Below are 25,091 nucleotides of genomic sequence, written 5' to 3' on the forward strand. Positions count from 1 at the left end.
AGGTGTGGTTGATGAGAAGGAAAAGAATACTTTTTCTGTCCCTGAAGAAACCAACACCTCCCAAGAAGTTAATACTAAGGACCTAAATCCCTACAAATCTGTACGAAAATCATCCAAAGTACGGAGAATCCCAAGTAAATATAAGGATTTCATAACTTGATGCTGGACAGACAACTCTTAATTATTCTCTTCCTAACTCTTTCATAACAATTCTTGAAGGGGAAATGTTATAGTTTTAAATTACCCTTGCCGTCTCGCCCATCTAGCAAAAATCCTTAGCCGTAATAAAATGCCATAGGTTATTCCCCTTGGCTGGAAGAAGATATTCCGCCATTATAACACTGAACGTGACTACACTACACGTGTATTCTTTGTAACGGGAATTTTATCATGACGTCCAATGAAGGTTATCCCATTGCACAAGAAGGAAAAAAAAACGAAAGAATACCATGATAAACAATTTTTTTTTTTTTAATAAGTGGGAAGGTAAACAGGGAAAGAAAGATATAGCAGTTTTATGTTCACCAATAACAATGTCTGCCAAATTAGTCCCTCTGGTGGTTCTCAAAGAACTCCATTAACAATATTGTAAGGGATAGTAGGGGTAAGAATATAGGTGTAGTCAGTACTTACTGCGTGTCAAAGAACTTTAATAAAACACGACAACACTTAATCTTTTTAAAAGAGGGTATATGCAAATTACCTCCCTTGCACCATTAACTTAAATGTTCTTATTCGAGAAAATTTCAATCCTCTTCTTTCTGTAATCCAAGAAAATAAATCCAAATCTTCTGTGGTTTTATGTATTTCTATAGAAGATTTCTTGGTTCCTTTGGATGTGAATTCTAACGCTTCACTGGAGTTAGTATTCTTTTTTTACAAGACCAATTCTAGGCCTTAAAATAGTTCTTTCTTCCTCGGTGAAGAGGTCGTTGTAATTTCGTTTACAACTCTCATTTTTAAACAGTCTTTTCTGACTAATTCTGTGTCGTCTTCCTTGACGAATCCCGATTGAAGAAAAAGAAACTAAACCACTGGTTTCTCTTGCTTAAACTTGCAGTTTTTAACGTCTTTTCTCTTAACGCTGGATAGCAAGCCAACTTCTTTTTCTCTTGTTCAAACTTGCGATTTTTAACGTCTTTTCTCTTGACACGGGATAGCAAGCCGACTTCTTTCTCGTGTTCAAAACTTCCAACAAAATGGCGCACACATCTCCTTTTATCAATCAAAAGGCACGCATTCAACACGTGATATAACAAGCAGCAGCAGCACAAGATACACCAAGAAAAGGGGGGAGGGGGAGGGAGAGAGAAGGAAAGATAGAAGGTGGAAAATAAAATTTCTACATTTGTTAGTTAATAAAACCTTTATCAATGGTATACCAGTTTGTCTTCCCTTTTTAAATAGCTTTTCATTTACTACAACCAGTTTTTGTTTGTTTGTTCGCTACGGTAGATAAATCTTGTGTGTTTGTTTGAGGACGCGTTCTACTTTTTTTTATTTTAGGCGATTATGTGTAATTTCGCAAATTTACCCCTCAGACTGAATCTTAGTAGTAAAAAGATTTAATTAATTGTTTTAAAATCAATAATGGTTCGGAAATGGGGGACCAGTTTACCTTAAATTTAATACGAAATTAATTTTTAAAATAATTTCTTCTTCTTTCTACCAAGTTTTTCAAGGTGATTGCCCGTAATCACCTCAAAGAAGTAGAATCTCGTTTTGGGTGTGTGTGTAGGGGGGGGGGGTGATTCAGCGCAGGGAGTTAATCCACAAGTTTACCATATTGTTTTTTTATAAATAAAAATGTACATCATGTCATTTAAGTTGTGTGATTAATAGATATTAGTTTTACTCATTGTTAAAAAAATAAAAAAATAACAATGAAAAAAAACCCAAAAAACCCTGGAATCAGAAATGAGGATTCATCTCTTTTATTCTGATATCCCCAGATAGATATTTTTATCCTTGCCCCCCCCCCCCGCCCAATATCAACAGAGATTAGATCATTCCTGTAATGATCTGGTCCCTGTTGGTTGCGGTGCAATGCTGGTTCTGTGCAGTTCTAGGAGGTCCACCCTCCCAGGCTTTACCTTCTCTCTTTGAGAAGAAGTTAGTTTATTGCTGATCGCCTGAGGCACCCTTACCGGGGAATGCCGACGGGGTTGCCCAGGAATGTCTCTCTTCGAGGGGCTCTGACTTCTCAATCCCACTTTCTGACCCTTGTGTCACAATTCTTGCAGTAGGAAAGAACTACCCCCTCCCTAGTGATACACACACACACACACACACACATGTGTGTGTGTGTATTTATATGTATATATATGTACATATGACTTTGTTTGTCTACCCAAACTACCAAACTACTTCTGCCAAATTTTGGTCTACAGACTTGAAACTAGATATTTATGGGACTTGGACCTGTGGACCAAATTCGATTTAGTCTTTAGACGATAAAATAACTGCCAAGGGGTCAAAATTGAAAAATAAATTAGAACTTGACATGCCTAACTCGACTTAAATGTGCAAATACGTTAAAGTCAGTTAAATTTTAACGTTTTCTTATATACCTGACGATAGCTCAAATGGTAATGAATAAACCTGGAACACTAAATGTTTCTTATATTTATAGAGTAAACAACGTTATTATTTTTATTTATTTAAATTTTTTAAAGCTTTACATATCTGTATGAAGTGGGATAATGGATAACGAATAAGACTGGTGTCCTAGCAGTGTCAGAAACCGATCTTAAGAATGTGTGAAAAAAAAAATCGAATAATTCGACCTCCTATCTTTACAAGCTTATAACTACTTTAAAAATGTAATTCAAACCCTTTTTTTTTCAATTAAAGAGCAAAGACCAAATTAAAAAAAAAATAACAGGTTTAATAGCAAATTATGCAATATTTGTTTTTTTAAATCGGTTTTCTTTAAAAAGATTTGAAGAAAATCAACGAAATTTTACTTTCTTCGATTATAAAAAAATCAATATAAATTCAAAAAAATCACTTACCTATAAAATACTATTGAATGTGTAGTTCCATTCTTCATTGTTCAGAATTTATCCATATTCATATTTTAAATTCCATTTATTTTTTAAATAAAAGAATTTTTTAAACGACTATTTGAAAAAAGTGCCATGACGCAAACATTTTTACATTCTTATCGAAAAACCGGAAGTGCCATTTTTTTCTTGTTTAGAACTAGAAATGGACAGAAGGCAGTAAAAACCACACATTCACGTTAGCCATCTAGCCTTGAAGAAGATTAAAAATAGTCAAATTTTACTTATAAGCTTTTGCCTTTAAAAAATAAAAACAGTCGAGGAATTTTTTTTTATTTTCTCAAAGAAATACATGAATTTTTGATTTATTATATTTTAATAATTCTTTATCGAGTGATTTTTTTAAAAATATCTAAAAAAAGAAAACATTGAATGAAATAGAAAAAAATTGTCGTCAGCGACTTACTTACTGGACAATATAAGCAGAACATAGGCTTCCAATTAAAAAAAGAAAAAAAAATCAACGTGTTTTTTTAAAAAAAAGGTTTTACACTTTGGACTTTACAGGTAAATTTCCAAAAAACACTTTTTTTTTGTTTTAATTTACAATATATTATTTATTGATCTTTTATCTTCAATTTGTGATATATAAAACTTTGGTACATAAATTAATTCTTTAAATTTTAATAGACATTTCAAAATGTGTGTGTGTGGGGGGGTGAATTAAAAAAAAAAACGTTTGTCTAAAAAATATTATATTTGGCTTATTGGAAAGAGCATAAAATTTCACACTGACCCTGAAAATATCGTAAAAATTTAACCAATAGAAAAATTTTGATAGATTTTTAAAGTTTAAAAATTGAAAAAAAATTAACTCGTAAAATTCAATTGATTTCATTACGTAAAAAAAAAAAAAAAAAAAAATGGCTGAAGGCGGGCGAAGGCGCGCTGGCATTTTGTACACACTGTTTTTAAAAAAATAGAAAATCATATTTCTATTATTTTTAAACAACTTTAATAGTTTATTTTGGAAGTATATTCCATAAAGAAAATAAACAACCCAAACCCACTTTTAAAAGAGAAATTACGAGTTTTTTGGGTTTTTTTTAATATTTTATTTGCAGTTTCGTGTTAGGGGTGTCAAAAATCCCCTAAAAATTCCGATACACCTACTGGTGTAGTGGTGTCCTATATGTTTTGGTTTCGATTAGTAATCTTTTTTTTTTTTTTTTTTTTTTTAAATTACTATTATGTATCGAGTACAATATAATAATCAATAAAGTATTAGTCGTGTAATAATAAACATATAATCTGCATATTAGGTACTATATTAGGTAAATTAGGGTACTCGTGCAGAGAGTGATTCGTGCTGAAATAACGGGTAATCGTGAAGAAAGAGAGAGCCTGTTTCCTCCGTTTGACTATAGGTGGCGTTACTGTCTGTCCACCCAGTTACGGAAGCACAAAATGTTTTCAATGCCACTCTTGAAATAAAAATAAATGTTTTTGTTATATTTTAATTTTAAACGTGTTTTTTTTTGTTTTTTTTTTGCAAACATATTTAAGTTTTATTTTTTCAAACATATTTACGTTTTTTTTGTTGTTGTTTTTGCAAACATATTTAAGTTTTATTTTTCCAAACATTTACGTTTTGTTGCTTGTTTATTTTCAAACATTTACGTTTTTTTTTTGTTTGTTTTTTTGCAAGCATAAACTAAATATTTTTAAATATTTTTCTTTTTGAAAAGTTTGCTTATGCACTTATTGTACCGGTACCGCGCTATTTCTTAATAGTAGTTTCAAGTAAGATTCAGGTTTTACAATATCCTTTTTCAAATATATATATAAATACTCGCGGAAAAGGTAAAATAAGTGCAGAAAATTAAAAAAAAAAAAAAAAAAAAAGGGAGGGGCTCATAAAAAAGATTTAAAAAAAAAAAAACGTTGATTTTTTTTTAATCATAAGAGCGTAAAAAATACTCGCCGAAAAACGGTTGTATGTTTAAAAGAAAAATATAGCAAAAACAAACGTAAATGTTTGGAAAAATAAAACTTATATATGTTTGCAAAAACAAAAAAAAACGTAAATGTTTGAAAAAAAATAAAACTTAAAACTGTTTGCAAAAAAAAAAAAACATGTTTAAAATTAAAATATAACAAAAACATTTATTTTTATTTCAAGGGTAGCATTATATACATTTTGTGCTTCCGTAACGGGGTGGACAGACAGTAACGCCACCTATAGTCAAACCGAGGAAACAGGCTCTCTCTTTCTTCACGATTGCCAAATAACGTTATTATTTAAAAAGCTATTCTTAACATGGGGAGGGTGTTTTATACCTATTCTGTTATTTAACCTTACAATTAAAAAGAAAAAAAAAACATCATAAAACTTCAATTAAACTTGGAAATACGATTTTAAAAAATAGCGCGGATCAGTAAGTGAATTAGCACCTAAATTAGAATATCATATTTAAGCGTATTATTTTACGTCTGGGCCACGCACACGCACGCACGCCAAGCGAAAGCGCGGCTACTAGTATATATTGGGTACAAACAATCAATATAAAATTTGCATAAATTAAAATATCATATTTAAGCATATCTAAGGACCGGGCCATGCTAAGGTATAATATAATCAATAGAGATTTGGCTCTATAATAAATACGAAATCTGCATGAATTAAAATATCAAATGTAAACGTACTTTACTACCTATAACTGTTAATATATTCATATTTATAAAAATAAAAACAGCAAAAACTATTGGCAGCGGTGGGATTCGAACCCACGCCTCCGAAGAGACTGGTGCCTTAAACCAGCGCCTTAGACCGCTCGGCCACGCTACCAGACTTGGGAAATTGCGCATTAACGTTATTCTTATAACTAAACCTGAAAATGTATACATTACTGGAAAGAAATCTTTTGAAATTTTCCATAAATCCATCATTATTGAAAACGTGTAGACATTTTAAATATTTTTCCTTCGTATTTAAAATGCATTGTAGTAGTTTCACATGTGATATTCGTTGATATTGTGTTCGTTATCGCGTTTATTTAATAGAGAAGCACGCTGACACAACAACTACTACTGCTACTTATTAAACGAGACCGAAAGTGATTTCTCAATTTGGTTCTTGTGCACTTTTGTCACCATGCTATTTTTATGAGTCATGCAGAGAGTGACCCGTGCTGAAATAATAACGTTATTATTTTAAAAGCCATTCTTAACATGGGGAGGGGAGGATGTTTTGTACCTATTCTGTACTTTAATCTTACAATTGAATAATAAAAAAAAAAAAATCATAAAACTTTAATTAAACGTGGAAATATGGGTATTATTTTACTTTTAAGGCCCGTCTCACGTTCGTATAGAAGAAAATGTTTTTTTTTTGTAGATTCCAGTGTGCTGAAAAAGAATATGAAAACCGTTTCCGTCGGAAATTTACCGTTTGCATGGTATGAACCTCGGAATGTTGGAAGTACGCGCGAGCGCGCGGAAACATAAGCGAGCTTTTTTTAATGGCGGAATCGCGCGCGCACTCGCGTACCTGACGCCCTTTTCACAGAGCAATGTAATGTTTGGCGGAAAATTTCAAAGTAGATGAAAAACAAGAAAAATAAAACAACTTTGCGGGGGAGGGGGATGTCGGAAAGACCCTTTTTTGTGGCGGACAAATCAGTTTTTTTTTTAGGGAGGGGGGTGAAGTTGGAATATCATTAATAATCTCGGAAAGACATATTTTTTTTTTTTCAAAACAATTCTTGGTAAATATCCAGATACGCTACTACAGAACACCGACCACTCTAATTTGTTTGTTTTATAGGTAATTGAGGTCGCTGACAACTTACATTATCTCCGTTGTTGGCAAATGTTCCTTGGCGCGTGTAACCGGTGGCTGGGTGGGTGCTATAAACAAATATAACTTCCGGCGCAAATTAAACCCCACACCCCCACCAACCCCAATATATACGCGGAAGAATATCAATTAAAGAATTTTCGAATCGCGCGCCCCAACATCACATCCGCCCCCTCCCGCCCGCTCGCGCCCCCAATGTACACAGTAAAATCTTCGGAAAATGTTAAATGGTGTTCTAATTGGTAAATGTCGGTGCGTTACTTTTTGAAAATTTGGAAATTCTATGTTCCAGGTAAAAAAAAAACAACAAAAAAAAGAAGATAAATTACCCCCCCCCCTACTCCAACTTCGAGTGCTTTCCTTTTCTTGTTTTATTTCTTTTTCAGCTAATTTTAAATTTTCCACCCAAAAAGTGCTATAATGTATTTTAGAAAGAATCAATAATTTCGAAAAATTCGAAAATTCTTTAATTGATATTCTTCCGCGTATATATTGGGGTGGGTGGGGGTGTGGGGTTTAATTTGCGCCGGAAGTTATATTTGTGTATAGCACCCACCCAGCCACCGGTTACACGCGCCAAGGAACATTTGCCAACAACGGAGATAATGTAAGTGTCATTTTGACATTTTTTATCATTCTGATTCCGACTTATCCCCCCCCCCCCAAAAAAAAGTAATTTGTCCGCCACTGAAGAAAAAGAATTGTTTTGAAAAAAAAAAAAAAAAATCTTTCCGAGATTATTAATGCTATTCCAACTTAACCCCCCCTCCAAAAAAAAAACAAAAAAAAAACTGATTTGTCCGCCACAAAAAAAGGGTCTTTCCGACATCCCCCTCCCCTGCAAAGTTGTTTTATTTTTCTTGTTTTTCATCTACTTTGAAATTTTCCGCCAAACACTTACTCTGAAACGGCCGTCAGGTACGCGAGTGCGCGCGCGATTCCGCCATTGAAAAAGCTCGCTTATGTTTCCGCGCGCTCGCGCGTACTTCCAACATTCCGAGGTTCATACCATGCAAACGGTAAATTTCCGACGGAAACGGTTTTCATTCCTGTTAATAATTACCTAGTAACGGTACTCCTTGGGCGTTGAGTTCCATGGCGACCAGCATAAAAAACAAGCGGCGCTCCCAGCTCCCTTCCTGACGCAAGAAGAAGCACACGTACACGTAACATTTTTTTTTATTTACTGACGTTGTCGTAGTAACTAAACGATTATTTGTCACATTATTTATTTATTTATTTTGAAAAAGTTTTACTCTTTATGAATATTAAAAGAAAAAAAAAGTTATTAAACATTTATTAATAATGTCTCACTTTTACGGACATTTGTTTTTTAATTTCGGTTTAAATGACGACTTTTTATCGACTTTTTTTTTTTTTAATAGCATTTGCGGACGATGGGTAAAAATGAAAAATTAACTAAACCATTTACTGATAATTTCTCACTTTTACAAATATTTTTTAACAAATAAATGTTATCAAAGTTAAGATACTGAGAAATTGTCAGTAAATGGTTTAGTTATTTTTTTTTCGTTTTTTTTTTACCCATCCGCAAATGCTATTAAATGATATTAAAAAAAAGTCGATAAAAGTCATCATTTAAAAAGAAATTTAAAAACAAATGTCCGTAAAAGTGAGACATTATTAATAAATGTTCAGTAACTTTTTTCTTTTAATATTCATAAAGAGTAAAACTTTTTTTTCAAAATAAATAAATAAATAACGTGACAAATAATCGTTTAGTTACTACGACAACGTCAGTAAATAAAAAATGTTACGTGTGCTTGCGTCAGGAAGGGAGCGCCGCTTGTTTGTTTTTTTATGCTGGTCGCCATGAGTCTCAGCGCCCAATGAGTACCCCTAATAACTATAATCTCCGGCCCCCCAAAAAATATCCATCCAAAAAATAAAAGCAGAAAAAAATCATAACAAAATAATTTGCAAAGCGCAAAATAAATAATACATAAACAAAAACTAGGCCACACACGCAAAAATTCTTTCCTTATAAAAATAACAATTGCTCCCTAAGTCGAACTGCATACAACATCGGAGTCGATGCGTATTTCGCTAGAGGGGTAGCACTCGTGTACGTCAGCCCATATAGATGCGAAAAAGTTGTCAAAAAAACAACAACAACAAAAAAAAAAACAAACAAATATATAACAAATACGTGTTATCAAAGTTAAGATAATTTACTTTTCTACCTAACTGGATAAGTTTCTAGTGTTTTTATTTTCTTTAAAATCTTTAATCTGTCCTAAAAACATACTGTGTTTATTGGTACATTTGAAAAAGACAAATGGCGGCGAACTCGCTAGTGAATACATTAAGTTTGGGAAAATGAGTTGAAACTAAAAAATTGGTAAATATGAAGAATTACTCCACCCTCGAAAATTCCTTTAAAATTTCCACTTTTCAAGGGTTTCGGGGGCGCTGAAAACGAAAATAACGGTAAAAATTACGGCAAACCAGTAGTTTCCAAGCTATGAAAAAATGTTGGTGGCCAAAAAGTGGGGATCACTTTTCTATAATAATTTAATGTAAAATGGACACCCACTTTATGACTCTATTTGGGGGCAGCAACATACAATGCAATTTAACGGAAAATGAGCGCCCACTATTTGAGGGGAGGAGTAATGTACAGTGAACAGAATATAACGTAAAATGAAAACCAACCATTTTCTTTGGGGGCGGGGGAACTGGAAATTATCTTATGGGAACAGACAAGAATATAGAATAAAATAAATAGCAAATACACACTAAAAATTGCTTTCTAAATAAAAGTGAAGGAAAATAAGTATGATGTACTTACCAGTGACGGAAAACATTCTCTTGAAAACCTTTTTTTGAAATCTTCTCTTGAAAACAGGGTTGCCAGACTAACAAATGTTTGAAGCCAAATTTTTCAAGAAAAAAAGGGGGAAAAAGGCCAAATTCAAACACGAAGCCACATTTTTTTTTTTTTTTTATTTTTTTTTTTTTTTATTACATTTTCACCCCAAACAAGGCAAATTGCCACTTTGGTGTAGGGGGCTACTCTCAGGGGCAACAACTACTGGGGTACTATGTAGGGATTTGGGCAGCAAGGTGTCGGGTCACGTTACACTTGAACTTCTGCATGTCAGTACTGTTGGGGAAGCAGGGACCTGGAATGGAATTCCAGAGTCTTGCGGTTCTGGGGAAGAAACTATTGGAGTAAAAAGATCTTTTACATCTAGGGACCTCTACAGTGTGGGGGTGGGATCTAGTAGCCTGTTGGGTTTGTCGAGGGTGCTCGCGTCGTGGGGGCACAAGTGATTGCAGTTCGTCAGAGCACTCACCACTAAAATACTTGTAGAAAAGGCAGAGGGATGCAACATTTCGTCGATGGGACAGAGGCTGAAGCTTAGATGCCAGTTCAGGGCCTATCAGGTTTGCGACTCTCTTTTGAACCTTGTCAAGGAGCGAGAGACTAGTAGCCGATAAGTGGCAAAAAAAAAAAAGGCCAAATGGAAAATTAAAGAAAAATTGACTTTTAATAGTTTTTTCTGTATTAGTTTTGTTGTGTTTCCTTGGCAAAAACGGTACCTATGAAATTAAAACCGAAAAATATACTTTGCCCCCGCCCCAAGCATATTTTTCGGTTTTACTTTAATAGGGAATGGTTTTATTTTTAATAGTAAGGCAAATAAGTTCATTACAATACATTCTACAGTTTAGATATTTTTAACATTATACAAGAAAACGTTAAAGAATATTTAGTACTATTTTAATATTAAATAATTTAAGGAAAAGTTGGTAAATTTGTAGATGAGAACTCTAAGGTGCTCCCGTACCCAAAAAATAACAGATATATCTACTTTTTTTAGACAATTACATTTGAAAACCTTGGGTAAAACAATTATTTTAGAATTTAAAGAGATCAGTCCCGCATATAAATTTAACATACAGTGATTACCCATTTCTAACAGGATAGCATTTAAGAGCATATAATCAGAATTTCTTCTGCGAAAGAAGATAAATTGTGTTTTTTACAAGACTATTAACTTAAATTATTTAAATACTAGCAGGACCCGTTAACTGGTGTTGCCCAGTGAAATCATCCCTCACCCTTTAAAAAAATTAAAGTATGGTGGTTGTTGTTGTTGGCCAACCCCAACCTCCTCATGTTAAGAACGGCTTTCAGAATAGACACCCCAACTTCCCCATCTTAAGAACAGCTATCAGGATAGACACCCCATTTTGTGTGTGTGGGGGAGTGTAAAAATATTGGCCCCAAAATTTAACCTTGATAATCGTTGTTAGGATACCCACCCGCAAATGCTATAAACCAACAAAAAAATTGGGGGTGGCAGTGTCCTTTGGAGAGAATTAAATTTGTTTCTCGTGCGTGCGTACAAATCTGGCAGCCACTGATTTAAAATGCATAATACAAGTTTTTATATATTGAAAACTACTTGTATCTACCAATTATAAATAAGATTTTCTTAATCAGCATAGTCGAAAACCTATCAAAGTCGGCATTTTAAAGAAAAGTATGAAGGTGGAGCTAACGGAAAAAAATTTCCTATAAAAAAAGATAAACAAAGGTAATGTATGTGCAGTGTCGATAAAGAGTCAGGAAAAGAGAAGTAAACAAAATACTCCACAGAAAGTATAATTTGTCTAAAATCAAACATAACGATTAACGGCCATTTTGTGAAGATGGTTGTTTTTTGGAGGGGGGGGGGTAGTGACATGTTGTTAATGTGTGCATACTGCATAGGTAGTGTAAAGTTATTAGTATTTAATTTTCTGTTTATTATGTTTGTATTTGGTTTATTGTTTTTTTAACTGGGGAGATAAAATTTTTGGTGTATATACAGTGATGATCATATTTATTGGCACGGTAAAATAAAAGTTAAATTTTGTCTAATAAATTCTAAAAAAGGGATTAAATTAAAGAAAATAACAAAGTATATTATGTATTTTTAACTGGCCTTTCCGATGCAGCAATCGGATTTTAGAAAAAATAAATAACAAAGGAACAACAAACATAATTGCAAAAAACCCTTGTTCAAAATTATTGGCACGATTTATTTAATAATCAATTGTATAGCCTTTGGCCTTGATTACCTTCCTCAGTCGCTTTTCATAGTTTACAACCAAGTTGTTGCACTCTTCAGTAGTAATTTTAGCCCACTCTTCCTGACAATAATCCTCCAATTGAATAAGATTCTTAGGCTTCCTTTGCATTACCCTCAATTTTAATGTTCTCCATAAATTTTCAATTGGATTAAGGTCTGGGCTTTGTGATGGCCACTCCAAAACATTAATATGATTGTCCTCAAGCCATTTCTTAGTCAGTTTAGCCGAATGCTTTGGGTCATTATCTTGCATGAACCACCAACGACGACCAAGTGAGAGCTCTTTAGCAGAGTCTTTCAGGTTTTCATCCAATATTTTAACATAATCTTCCTTTTTTATGCTACCTGTGACCTTAACAAGTCGCCCTGGTCCAGAGGCAGCAAAGGATCCCCAAAACATCAAACTGCCTCCACCGTGCTTCACTGTGGGTATGGTGTTCTTAGGCAGGAAAGCTTCGCCAGATTTTCTGTAAATATAAGACACTTTATTATGGCCAAATAACTCTATTTTCGTTTCGTCAGTCCATAGAACACGTTTCCAGAATGCAACATCTTTATCAATATGACGTTTTGCAAAGGCTAGCCTTGCTTTCAGGTGCATAGGCTTCAATAAGGGAGTCTTTCTCGGACGACATGCTTTTAAACCAGCTCTCTTCAAAACTCTACCAACTGTATGTCGAGATACATTCACTCCAGAGGTGCTCTGTTCATCAACAATCTCCCCAACAGAGATCCTTGGGTTTTGTTTTACTTGTCGAACAATTTTCCGTTCATCTCTTGGGGAAAGAATCCTTTTTCTCCCTCTACCCTCTAAACTCATAACGTGGCCTTGCGATTTGAACTTGTTTATTATGGCTCTAACAGTGGATTTGGGAAGGTTTAGCTTCTTTGAAATCCTATCATAGCCCTCCCCATTGGTATGGCATGCTACAACAAGCTTCCTGACGTCTTCGCTGTGTTCCTTAGTTTTAACCATGGCGATTGAAAATTATAATTTAGTCACTTATAATAGTTTAAATAAATCGCTATCTAAAAATTATCTGAAAAAAAATATTCACTGAATTAGCGTTAAACAAGCATAATATGGCTATAAAAAAGTTCAGAAAGCACGTAAACCGGAAATTGATTGATATTATACTGATACTAAAAGAAAAACAAAGCCGTGCCAATAATTTTGAACAAGGGTTTTTTTGCAATTATGTTTGTTGTTCCTTTGTTATTTATTTTTTCTAAAATCCGATAGCTGCATCAGAAAGGCCAGTTAAAAATACATAATATACTTTGTTATTTTCTTTAATTTAATCCCTTTTTTAGAATTTATTAGACAAAATTTAACTTTTATTTTACCGTGCCAATAAATATGATCATCACTGTACCTATTTTTGCCTAATAGGTAATTATATCAAAGAGTTTTCTTGTTAATTTATTTGGAACTGATATTTTCAACTGTGTATTTTTAAGGATAAGCACCAGGACAACATTAAGAAGTTTGTAAAATTAAAATTAAATTATATCTGTATTCTAAAGTAGATGAGGAAACTCAGCTATCCCTCCTAAAGATGTGATTCTACTTTTTCAAATAATTATGTGTGAACATCCAGAAAATAAATACTTTATAATTAATTAGTTTCGCATATAAATTAAGCATAAAATGATCCCCCATTTTCGAGCCATCGTAACTTTTTAGGGTAGTTAACTTTTTTCTATCTCTTAGTCTGACTGGCAAAATATGATGAAATCGTCTTAAAAAGTAAAAAGCATAGAATTTATCTCCCATAGCAAAAATATGCCCTAGTTTAGATGAATTTTTCTTTCACTGACCAACGACAGACTAAATAAAGTTTAGTATCAGAACAAGTACTAGTAAGCATTGATTCACGACTGCGACAAATTACAATAAAAGAAATATCTATAGGCGATATAATTTTTTTTGAAGATTATGACAGTTAATGCTTTGGAGTTAGTATCTATTTAGTATTGCACATGGAATCCCCAAATTAATATGGGAGGGGAGATTATCTTCAAAAAACGTCCTGAATTGATAATTGAGCACCGGACTTTACTAAGTATATATTAATAAGTCCCTTGTACCTATACCCCCCCCTTTTTTTAATGCAGAGTAGCTAATGCAGTGGATGTGTTATCGGCAGCTCCAGTAACTCTCGCTTCTCCTTTTTTGTCCCTCAGTTCTCATTCAAATGAGTGATTTTTCTGACAAACAGCTAAATCTGACCCCCAAGATCGCCATGGGCATGGAATATGTGCCTACATTAAAGATGGCTTCCAGTGTGGCAGGGATACCTCCAGAGAAGACCCTAATTTACCTTATATGTGCTTCTGGGTTGCACTTGCTTACACCACTGCATTTATATTTGCCCTCTATCGGCCCCATAACAGCGGAGTTACTATCTTTAAGAGTCTATCTGAGAAAATAGACCAGATCCTGTCTGCACATCCCTCGGCTAACATCCACATCTGTGGTGACTACAACGTCCATAACGTGGAATGGCTGACCCACTCAAATAAGACAGATGATGAGGGGTTTTTGTCATGATTTTGCCATTGCTAATGACCTCACTCAGATTGTTTGCAAGCCCACCCGTGTGCTCGATACTACAGGTCAATATGCAAGCCTCCTAGACCTTTTTCTCCCAACTTCCATTGAGCTATGTTCATGTTCTGTTCATTCTCCGTCGTATCAGTTAAGATAAAAATGAAATGTAATAAATCCCCAGACGTACCCCTCCACTGTACTGTATACCGATACTCCATGGCTGAATGGAATAGCTTCCGTACATTCATATCTGATCTACCTCTGCATTCCATGTTTAAAAAGCATGTGTCCTCTATAGTATCAGACCTGACCGAATGGTTAATTGTAGGCATAGACCGATTCATACCATCTAAAAAATTCCCCAAAAAACCTAACAGCCAGCCATGGTTCTCCCCAGAATGTGCTGCTGCCATCGCGCACAGAAATCACTTTTTCCATAACTACCAACGTAATAGATGCACTGAGACTAAAGCTGCTTTCAGGACTGCCAGCAACCACTGTAAAAGAGTAATAAAGAATGCAATAGAGCTATATGCTCAGTCTGTTAAATCCAAAGTAGCTGATCAGTGGCTTGGTTCCCACCAGTTTTGGCAAATAACAAATAGGATCCTGAACAGAAGTGTGCGTTCTATCCCAACCATTATCAATGGACCAGAGGTCATCTCGTCAGCTTCAGACAAGGCCAAACTATTTGCCAAAAACTTTGCAGCTAATTCTACCCTATGTGACGAAGGCCATCAACTCCCCATATTTCCTCCTATAACACAAAACACGCTAGGTAACATACAAATATCTGTGCATGAGGTCACCAAGCTAATCAAGAACCTTGATTCCAGTAAAGCAACTGTCTCTGACGGCATCCTAATTCTAATGTTAAAAAAGCTTCAACCAGAACTTGCTTCCATACTTACGAAACTATTTAAGAGTTGCCTTAAGGAGAAGTGCTTCCCAACACCCTGGAAAACCTCATCAGTATGCCCTGTATTTAAGAATTCAGGTGATAAGTCATCTCTCTCTCGGTACAGACCAATAAGTCTCCTGTGTGTTGTAAGTTGCTGGAATCCATATTAAATAGAGAAACAGTCAACCACCTCAGCAGAAATAACCTTCTTAGTGACACACAATATGGTTTCCAATCTGCAAGATCTACCACAGATGTGCTAACGGTTATATCTCATAGGATTAGTGAATCTCTTGAGAAAGGCTTCCTTTCTAGGGCAATTGCTCTTGACATATCAAAGGCCTTCGGCAAATGGCATAAGGGCCTACTTCACAAGATTTTCAGCTACGGTATAACTGGAAATGTTTTCTCTATCATTGAATCATTTCTCTCTGATAGGCTCATAAGAGTAGTGGTCGATGGACAAAAATCAGAGGCCTGCAGTATTAATGCTGGAGTCCCTCAAGGGTCCATCCTGGGCCCAACTCTTTTCCTGATCTACATCAATGATCTCCCTAAACACATACTTAAATCATTCGTTGACATCTATGCTGATGACACGGCCATCTACGGCAACACATCAAAAGCTGTAAATGACGAAGTTCTCTCTGATTCTCTCTCCTCTTATCTTGAGCGCGTGGTTCAGTGGGGGGTTCGATTTTTAGGAAGAAAAGCTAGTTATTAAAGATGGGGAGGGAGTGTCGGCGCTTACATGGAGTTATCTCCCGTGTCGTTTCTAAAATTCAAACAAAAATTTAAAACAAATCCAGGATGTCTGTCTTCAACGCGCTCTCATAAAAACATGTTTTTTCGCTGTAAAAAAAAACTACTCGATCAAATAAAGTGAAATTTTTTCGGAGATCTTCAGTCCAAAACGAATACGTACAATATAACCTTTTGTTCGATATTTTCATTTTTTTAATGTCTTGATTAAACTGTACAAGTACCGTGACGGGTAACTAAAAAAATATTTATAACTTTATTTCATATTCTTCTCTAAAATATCTTTATTATAACTTTTCATTTTCATTCACACGTTTGTTAAACTAATATTTCTATTTAATTATATTTTTATTGGAAAAAAAAGAAAGAAAATTCAAAGCGAACGCGCGAATTTATTTCATATTCTTAATTCTTAAAAATATCTTTATAGCTTTCAGTTTTTTATATCTTATTGCAAAAAGCTTAAAACAATTTTATTGAAAAAAACATTTAAAAGATACATGTCGAACTGATATTTGTGAGGGCTGTACAAATAAATACTTTCGGGTAATTGAAAATGAACAAGCTGTAATGTTTTGAAGGATTTGTTAAAAACAGACTAAAAGGGAAATATAAAATGAATAAAAATAATTTATTGACTGACTCTTACAGACCTCGTCGATCTCGATGATGTATATTTTTCTGCCTCTTTTCTCAGAAGAGTTCAGAAAAAGAAAAGAAGGTTTAACAGTCAAAGGGAGGTAATTCAAATTATCTTACATCCCTCTTTCAAGTCCCAAATTCATAGTGAGAGTTTCTTTGGTGGTTGAACTTTTCTACCACTCTTTGTATATTTTACTTTGGGACTTTCCGAATTAAAAGGTTGGATATCTTCGTGTAGAGTTGACCGCACATCTGTCAGGTCAGTTTGTTCCATAAGATTATTATGGCTGTATTCCGGAATATCTCTGAATGTGTTTGCTAAGACAGACAATTCTGTCGGTGTAGCTATTGGAGGAAACGATTTGCTCATTTCTTTTCCAAAAGATGGCTTCTATTTCTATGAAACAATCCTGAATCAGTCTCAACCAGGATTGATCTTGGAATAATAGTATCTACCACTTTGGCTGGGCTCGTTTTAGGTGTTTTCAACCAAACTGCTTATCCTTGGGTAACGGGAGTTTGTTCTCTGTTTGTCAAAATACACCTTTTGTTTCCTTTTGACCTGAGCATCTGCTTCTTTGAATTTTTCAACATTTTGTTGATAATTTTCATTTTGGTGGGGGAGTGTTGGAATGCGAGTCCTGAGTTTCCTATTCATCAACAATTCTGTAGGACTTTGGCCATGCTGTAGTGGAGTAGTGCGGTTATTAAGTAAAACAATATAAGGATCACTTGACTTTTTAAACAGATTTTTAACTGTCTGGACAGCGCGTTCTGCTTCACCATTACCCTGTGAGTGGTGTGGGCTGCTAGTGAGATGAACAAAACCATAGATTTTAGCAAACTCCAGAAAGTCTTTAGATATAAACTGAGGGCCATAGTCACTTATTACCATCTCAGGTATACCATACTTAGCAAGTATTGATTTGCAGTGGTTTACAATACAACCTGTAAGGGTATTTTCTAGATGAGATATTTCTATCCATCTTGACTAATAGTCTATGACTATCAGATATTTGTGGCCATTCAATTCAAATAAATCCATCGCAACTTTTTGCCAAGGGTAGTCAGGCAACTTGGTTGGTTGTAGTGGCTCTGGTGGATATTTTTTTTTTCTTTTTCACAAATATTGCATTGCTCTATTTTTTCTGCTATTTGTTTTGAAAGGTCTGTCCACCAAACATTACTCCTTGCCAGTGCTCTACATTTTACTATACCTTGATGTCCCTCATGAAGACGATCCAAGATGTCCTTTTGAAGATCCGCAGGGATGATGAGTCGACTCTGATATAGTAAGAGTCCTTGGCAGATTGTAAGATACTACCTTATAAACCAGTAGGGTCTCAGTTGAGGATTTTGCATAACAGTTTCAGGCCAGTGGTCCCTTTTATAATAGTTCATGACTTGACTGCATATTTTATCAATTGTTTCACTCTTATTTCCCCCAATCTCTTATCCGTAACAGAGATGTTTTGTATAACTGAACGGATGAACATGTCCGTTTCTGTTTCCTGCTCGAATTCGTGTTTGGTTGGTAGGCTGTTTGGAGCTCTAGATAACGTGTCTGCTGTAAGGAGATTTTTCCAGCGGTATGTGTAATCTCATAGGTGAATCTCATTAGGTGCATACGGAGATGCTGTATTCTTGGGGTCAGTTCATCGAGGCGTTTAGTTTTTAGTAATGCTAATAATGGTTTGTGGTCTGTTTCAATTATGAACTTATGCAGTCCAATCAAGAAGTCAGCAAATATTTCACAACACCATGTGACCACAAGGGCTTCTTTTTCAATCTGAGCATATCTTTGTTCAGTTTCGGTAAATGATCTTGAGGTATAAAATACAGGTCTCCAGTCATTCCCTTGTTTCTGGAGCAGCACTCTACCTAAACCATAGGTAGATGCATCAGCTGAAATTTTTGTTGGCTTATTACACTATAGTGGAGCAGTACTGGTGCAGAACTCAGATTTTCCTTTAGTGTTTTAAATGCAGTTTCCTGAGGCTCATCCCAAATCCATGCATTGTCTTTCTTCAGATCTCGGAGTGGTGTTGTGGTCTCCGCTAAATTTTCAGCAAATTTACCAACATGATTTGCCATTCCTAAGAGTCGTCGCAGTTCAGATACGTTTTGTGGTCTGGCCATGTTCACGATCGCTTTAATCTTCTCTGGGTCTTCTGAAATGATTTGACCACTAAATTTAATTTTGCGAACAGAGACTACACATTTATCATTTAACGTTATTCCTGTTGCTTCCATCCTTTCTAGCACCATTTCCAAACGCTGGTCATGCTCCTGCTGGTTTCTTCCACCAACAAGAACATCTATTTCACAGATGACTCCTGATATTCCTGATAAAATATGTGTTATTTCGCGGTGAAAAATTTGAACTTATTCCAAATGGTAAACGAAAAATATATAAAATACGTAAACTTTTTGATCAATTTAAAAATTTTTTTAATCGTTTATCTTTTCAAATAACTATGTTTATTTTAGTTAATATGTTATATATTTTGTCAGACTAGATATTTACAGAAACATGAAAAAAACTGAATGTGTCAGATTTTTTACAGTTTTAACTATTTTTAATTAAGTTAATATTTTATATATATACTAGCGTGGGTGCCTGGCGTTGCCCGGGTATTTGGAGATGTATGTTGAGCAAAAAAAAAAATAAGTGGTCAATTTTTTTTAACTTTGACCCCTATTATGACGCCTTAAAATTTATTGTTTTGGGCTCAAATCAAGTTATTAAGTTAGATCCATGTCCAATGAACCTATATCTACAATTTCAGGTGTTTAGACCCAAAATTGTTGGAGGAGTTTGGTAGAGTTTTCAAAGGTCAAATCGTTGAACTTTGATCCCTTAATCGCCAAATTTCTAGCCGAAAACCAATCACATCCATTTTCCCAAATCTCAGTACCCCGTATATCAAATTTCGAGTCTGTAGACTTAAAATTGACAGAGTTATTGCATAGGGAAATGTATACACACAGATACACAGATACACACACAGACAGACACTTTCACTTTTATAGATATATATAGAGAGAGATAGATATGTGATTAAAAAAAAAATTGATAAAAGCGTTTACGTATTTTTATATATTTTTATTATAATGGGGTAAAAAACATTTAAAAATTTTATATATATATATATATATATATATATATATATATATATATATATATATATATACACATATACTCGGGTTTTTTTATCTAAAAGTAATGGACTAATGAATTCAACGAGGTTGTTAGATAGTGCTCAATAAAAAGAGCTGATAATACTTGTTTATTGTTATATAAACATGCTCACATCCCGCTGCTACAAATAATAATAATAATCATTAATTATTCATTGATTATTCATTGAACTTTTGAATAGTCAAGTCGCTGCCTGATGATATCTGTTGTTTGATTGAAACAAGTGGCTATTTGTAGCAGCGGGATGTGAGCATGTTTATATAACAATAAACAAGTAATATATATATATATATATATATATATATATATATATATATATATATATATATATATATATATATATATAGGTAATCGTGAAGAGAGAGCCTGTTTCCTCCGTTTGACTATAGGTGGCGTTACTGTCTGTCCACCCAGTTACGGAAGCACAAAATGTATATAATGGACCCTTGAAATAAAAATGTTTTTGTTATATTTTAATTTTAAACATGTTTTTTTGGGTTTTTTTTTTTTTTGCAAACATATTCAAGTTTTATTTTTCTAAACATTTACGTTTTGTTGCTGGTTTATTTTCAAACATTTACGTTTTTTTTTTTTTTTGCAAGCATAAAATATTTTTGAAATACTTTTCTTTTTGAAAAGTTTGCTTATGCACTTATTGTACCGCGTTATTTTTTAATAGTAGTTTTAAGTAAGATTCAGGTTTTACTTTACAATATCCTTTTTCAAATATATATATATATATATATATATATATATATATATATATATATATATATATATATACTCGGGTAAAAGGTAAAATAAGTGCAGAAAAATAAAGAAAAAAAAAGGGGGGTCCATAAAAAAAGATAAAAACGCTGATTTTTTTTAATATTATAAGAGCGTAAAAATACTCGCGGAAAAACGGTTGTGCCCATAAATATGTTTAAAAGAAAAATATGGCAAAAACATTTAGTTTATGCTTGCAAAAAAAACAACAAAAAAACATAAAAACAAAAAAAAACATAAATGTTTGGAAAAACAAAACTTAAATATATTTGCAAAAACAAAAACAAAATACGTAAATATGTTGGAAAAAAATAAAACTTAAATATGTTTGCAAAAAAAACAACAACAAAAAACATGTTTAAAATTAAAATATAACAAAAACATTTATTTTTATTTCAAGGGTGCCATTATATACATTTTGTGCTTCCATAACTGGGTGGAAAAACAGTATCGCCACCTATAGTCAAACGGAGGAAACAGGCCCTCTCTTTCTTCCAGATTATCTATCTATCTATCTATATATATATATATATATATATATATATATATATATATATAACTACTTAGTTTACTCACATAAAATTAATATACAAAAGTATAGATTTATGCGTAAACTTTAAGTATTTACTTCAAAAGTGCTCAATACGTAGGTAGAGCTAGTTAGTAAGTTATAAAATGTATATGGCAATTAAGCTACACTGAATATTCCGTGTTTCATCCACTCTAGGACTCTTCAGGCTTATGCGCGAATTCTGTGGTCATCTTCTATTGAGATTTTAGTTAGCCAATTAGCAATCCACCACGCCCTTCCTATCAGCCAGTGAGCATGCACTTATCGAACAAAGGCCTATTTGACCTCTGGTTGACCTGTTTCTTTGTGTGTGCTCTATTTAGCCAGGATATTTAGTTTCTTGATCTGTTTTAAATCCAGGTTAGTGTTTTTTTTTTTATTAATGTTAGTTTATATATAAATATATATATATGTGTACACACATATATGCACATATACATATACATATATATATATACGTACATATATGTGTGATCATTTATGTATATTCATGTTTATTTAATTTATTTATTTGTTTATTTTCTATTGTTTTTGTGAGTTTTAAAACTATTTTGTATCGCTATCCAAGAGAAAATTTTATCTTGTGGACACAGTTGTTTGCTATTTCTCTTCTACAGTTTAATAGATGTTGGGGTTCTTTATGTACAGGGTAGCAAATTTTTCATGAAGGCGTAATCTACATGGGTCGTCTAGGTCCCTACACGTGGTAGCTTGCCTTATTATTTTCCATTCGACTACTGGCGAATGTCCGCTTTCCTTGAGTTCCCAGTATTTATTTGCTAGTGTTGTTTTCATGCAGTGTTTTTTTTTATTGTTGAATGGTTCGTACGTACACTCGTGGCAAAACTACACAAGTACCGAAACGTGTTATGTTTTTATTCTAGTTTATTAACGTAAGTTGATAAATAAAATGATAATGTTTTGGTTTTTCTTTCCGCACCAGCACCATGTAACAATTCGTTGTTCATTCAGGTATATAAAGCCAAAACAAATACACATATGCCCCCTAACTTCCGGTCACGTGTCAGAGGGAACGTGAATTACTTTCAGTGTCATGCGTAGGTCGTCTGCCATGATTTTTTTAGCGATTTTTGAAAAGTAGCAGGATTGTTAACCTCCGCCGTATTTTGTGCTTTCATCGAACTATTTAATAACCAAAAAGACATCGAACTATTTAATAACCAAAAGATACCCCAAAATAATTAATTAAAAACGAAGGAGCAACCGGAAGTGAAGTCGAAACAGTAATCGTAAAGATAACTCATTTATTTAAGAAATTTAAATAAAATATATGGTTTAAAAAAAATGAAGCTTCTTGTGCACTTTTGTCACCGTGCTGAAATAATAACGTTATTATTTTGAAAGCCATTCTTAACATGGGGAGTGGAGGGTGTTTTGTAATTATTATGTGCGCGTTTGTTTTACTATACACATAGATTCGAAAAAGTTGTCAAAAAAAACAAAACAAATATGTTATCAAAAGCAAGATAATTTACTTTTCTACCTAACTGGATAAGTTTTTAGTGTTTTTATTTTATGTAAAATGTTTAATCGGTTCTATAAAATACGCTGTGTTTATCGGCGATCTCGCTGCTGGGAAAATGAGTTAAAACTAAAAAAACTAAACAAAATACGGTAAATATGAAGAATTAATCCACCCTCGAAAATTCCTTTAAAATTTCCACTTTTTAAGGTTTTCGGGTGTGCTGAAAACGAAAATAACGTTTAAAATTGCAGCAAACGAGTAGTTTCCAAAATATGAAAAAATGTTAGTGGCAAAAATGTGGGGGATCACTTTTCTATAATAATTTAACTTAAAATAGACACCTACTTTATGGCCATATTTTTTTTTGGGGTGGGGGGCAGCGTACAATGCAATTTAACGGAAAATGAGCACCCACCATTTGAGGGGGTGGGGACTAACGTACAGTGAACAGAATTTAATGTAAAATGAAAGCCAACCACTGGAAGAATACATAATGTAATTAAATTCTTCTTAAGTAAGAGAAAAATCCAAGTTGTCCTCGAGGGTCGTACATCTAAACATCCATAGTATAAAGCTGAATGTCTGTGTGTGTCTGGTCACGAATAGGCCACCTTCGTGGCCTTCGGGCCGGCAGATACTGCAAGCAAAGACCATATGTGGATGCGACCCCACATATAAGACCTTGGTCAATGTAGGGGCAACCCTTCATACCAATTGTCACTATCCAGCTCCCCTACTCCCCGGGGAGTTGGTCCTCATTTCCCCTTCACTCCTCACATTAAAAATCGGCCTTGTGCCTAATTTGTTCGGTGGAGGAGCAAATAAATACCTGGTCACGAATAGGCTCCTTTATGGTTGACTATTTTAAAAAACTGATCGCATATAATGATAGAAGATGTATCGAGACACAGGAATGGATATGTTTGATCTGGCAGAATGGTGGTTCATTAAAACTGTGGGGTCTGCGTTCACACCTGGTCCACAAAGTATGGAAATAAAAATTTAAAAATAAAAATAAAACGTTTACAAGTGTTTTTGATATAGATGTACATAAGAATACTTTGATAAGTATGTTTTAACTTAAATAGGGATTGTATAATAAAATTGTGGGGTCTGCGTTCGCGCCTGGCCTCCATAGAATCGAAACCAAAACGTTTAGCTTACGATTTACTTTTTCCTTAGACGTTAATGCCTGAGCTATGAAGACATGTTTACTGCAAAGCTAAAAATTAAAACATAAACCAATACCTATTACGTTATGCATGCATATTCGTAATGCCGACATTCAACCTTCGCCGGGCAAATTTCATTTTTTCTAATTTTCACACCTTTGCACCAATTTTCCCGCGGCTAAAACCCAAATATAAAGTTTCACATGGGTTCGAATATCCTAATAGATTAAGTTTCATGTCTGTAGACCAAAAACTGACAGAGGAGTTTGGTAGGCAAAATTTTTTAAACAAATATATATACGCATACATAAATATATATAGAAAGAGATTTGTGTTTACTATAAGCTTTTTATGCAAATATTATGCAAGTATAAATCATGTAGAATATCTGCATGAATATAATTACACGTAATAGTTAAGTAAAGATGATCATCTCATGAGAAAACCGAAAAAATTAATAGGGAATTAATTAAAATGAATGTTTAAAAGAATATGCAAATTGGCTAGATCTTTTGCTAGTGAATGCAATATCACGACCCATATATAACAAAGTTGCATTTTTTTTAATAAATAGAAAAAAGGTTCGCCTATTTTCTTCTTGGCCTTTGGGCCACGATCTTTTTTCTGTTATCATAGTGTAGCATCTGTTCCGGCAGATACTGCAAGCAAAGACCATATGTGGGGTTTCCCCCACATATAAGACCTTGGTCAATGTAGGGGCAACCCTTCATACCAATTGTCATTATCCAGCTCCCCTACTCCCCGGGGAGTTGGTCCCCATTTCCCCTTCACTCCTCACATTAAAAATCGGCCTTGTGCCTAATTTTCTCAGTGGAGGAGCAAATAAATACCTAATAGAAAAAAGGTTCGCCTATTTTCTTCTTGGCCTTTGGGCCACAATCTTTTTTCTGTTATCAAAGTGTAGTATCTGTTCCGGCAGATATTGCAAAGTAATATGTGGGGGCAACCCTACATATCAGACCATTGCTCTTAAGCAATCAGTTTTGGTCAATATAGGGGAAACCCTTCATACCAATTGTCACTATCCAGTTCCCACGAGAGGG

General features: G+C 34.0%; 2 protein-coding genes and 1 non-coding gene across 3 annotated transcripts in view; all 3 read right to left on the minus strand.

The window, feature by feature from the left end:
* LOC145246151 (pleckstrin homology domain-containing family A member 1-like) overlaps window positions 1-8,650 on the minus strand; it is a 394,476-nt gene extending 385,826 nt beyond the window's left edge. Inside the window, exon 1 of the mRNA XM_080108017.1 lies at window positions 7,928-8,650. The gene's annotated coding sequence lies outside the window, so the exon portion shown is untranslated. The remainder of the gene's footprint in view (window positions 1-7,927) is intronic.
* Window positions 5,772-5,853, minus strand: Trnal-aag (transfer RNA leucine (anticodon AAG)). Its single transcript has one exon. It is a non-coding gene; the product is annotated as a tRNA-Leu (tRNA).
* A 10,059-nt stretch (window positions 8,651-18,709) lies between the features above and the next one.
* LOC145245672 (uncharacterized) lies at window positions 18,710-19,096 on the minus strand. Its single transcript, XM_080107230.1, has one exon. The coding sequence runs from the start codon at window positions 19,094-19,096 to the stop codon at window positions 18,710-18,712; it is 387 nt and encodes a 128-aa protein (XP_079963356.1).
* Window positions 19,097-25,091: the final 5,995 nt, after the last annotated feature.

Source organism: Euprymna scolopes, chromosome 23 (assembly GCF_053919585.1).
Source record: "Euprymna scolopes isolate OS-2025 chromosome 23, ASM5391958v1, whole genome shotgun sequence".
In the NCBI taxonomy this organism is placed as follows: Eukaryota; Metazoa; Mollusca; class Cephalopoda; order Sepiida; family Sepiolidae; genus Euprymna; species Euprymna scolopes.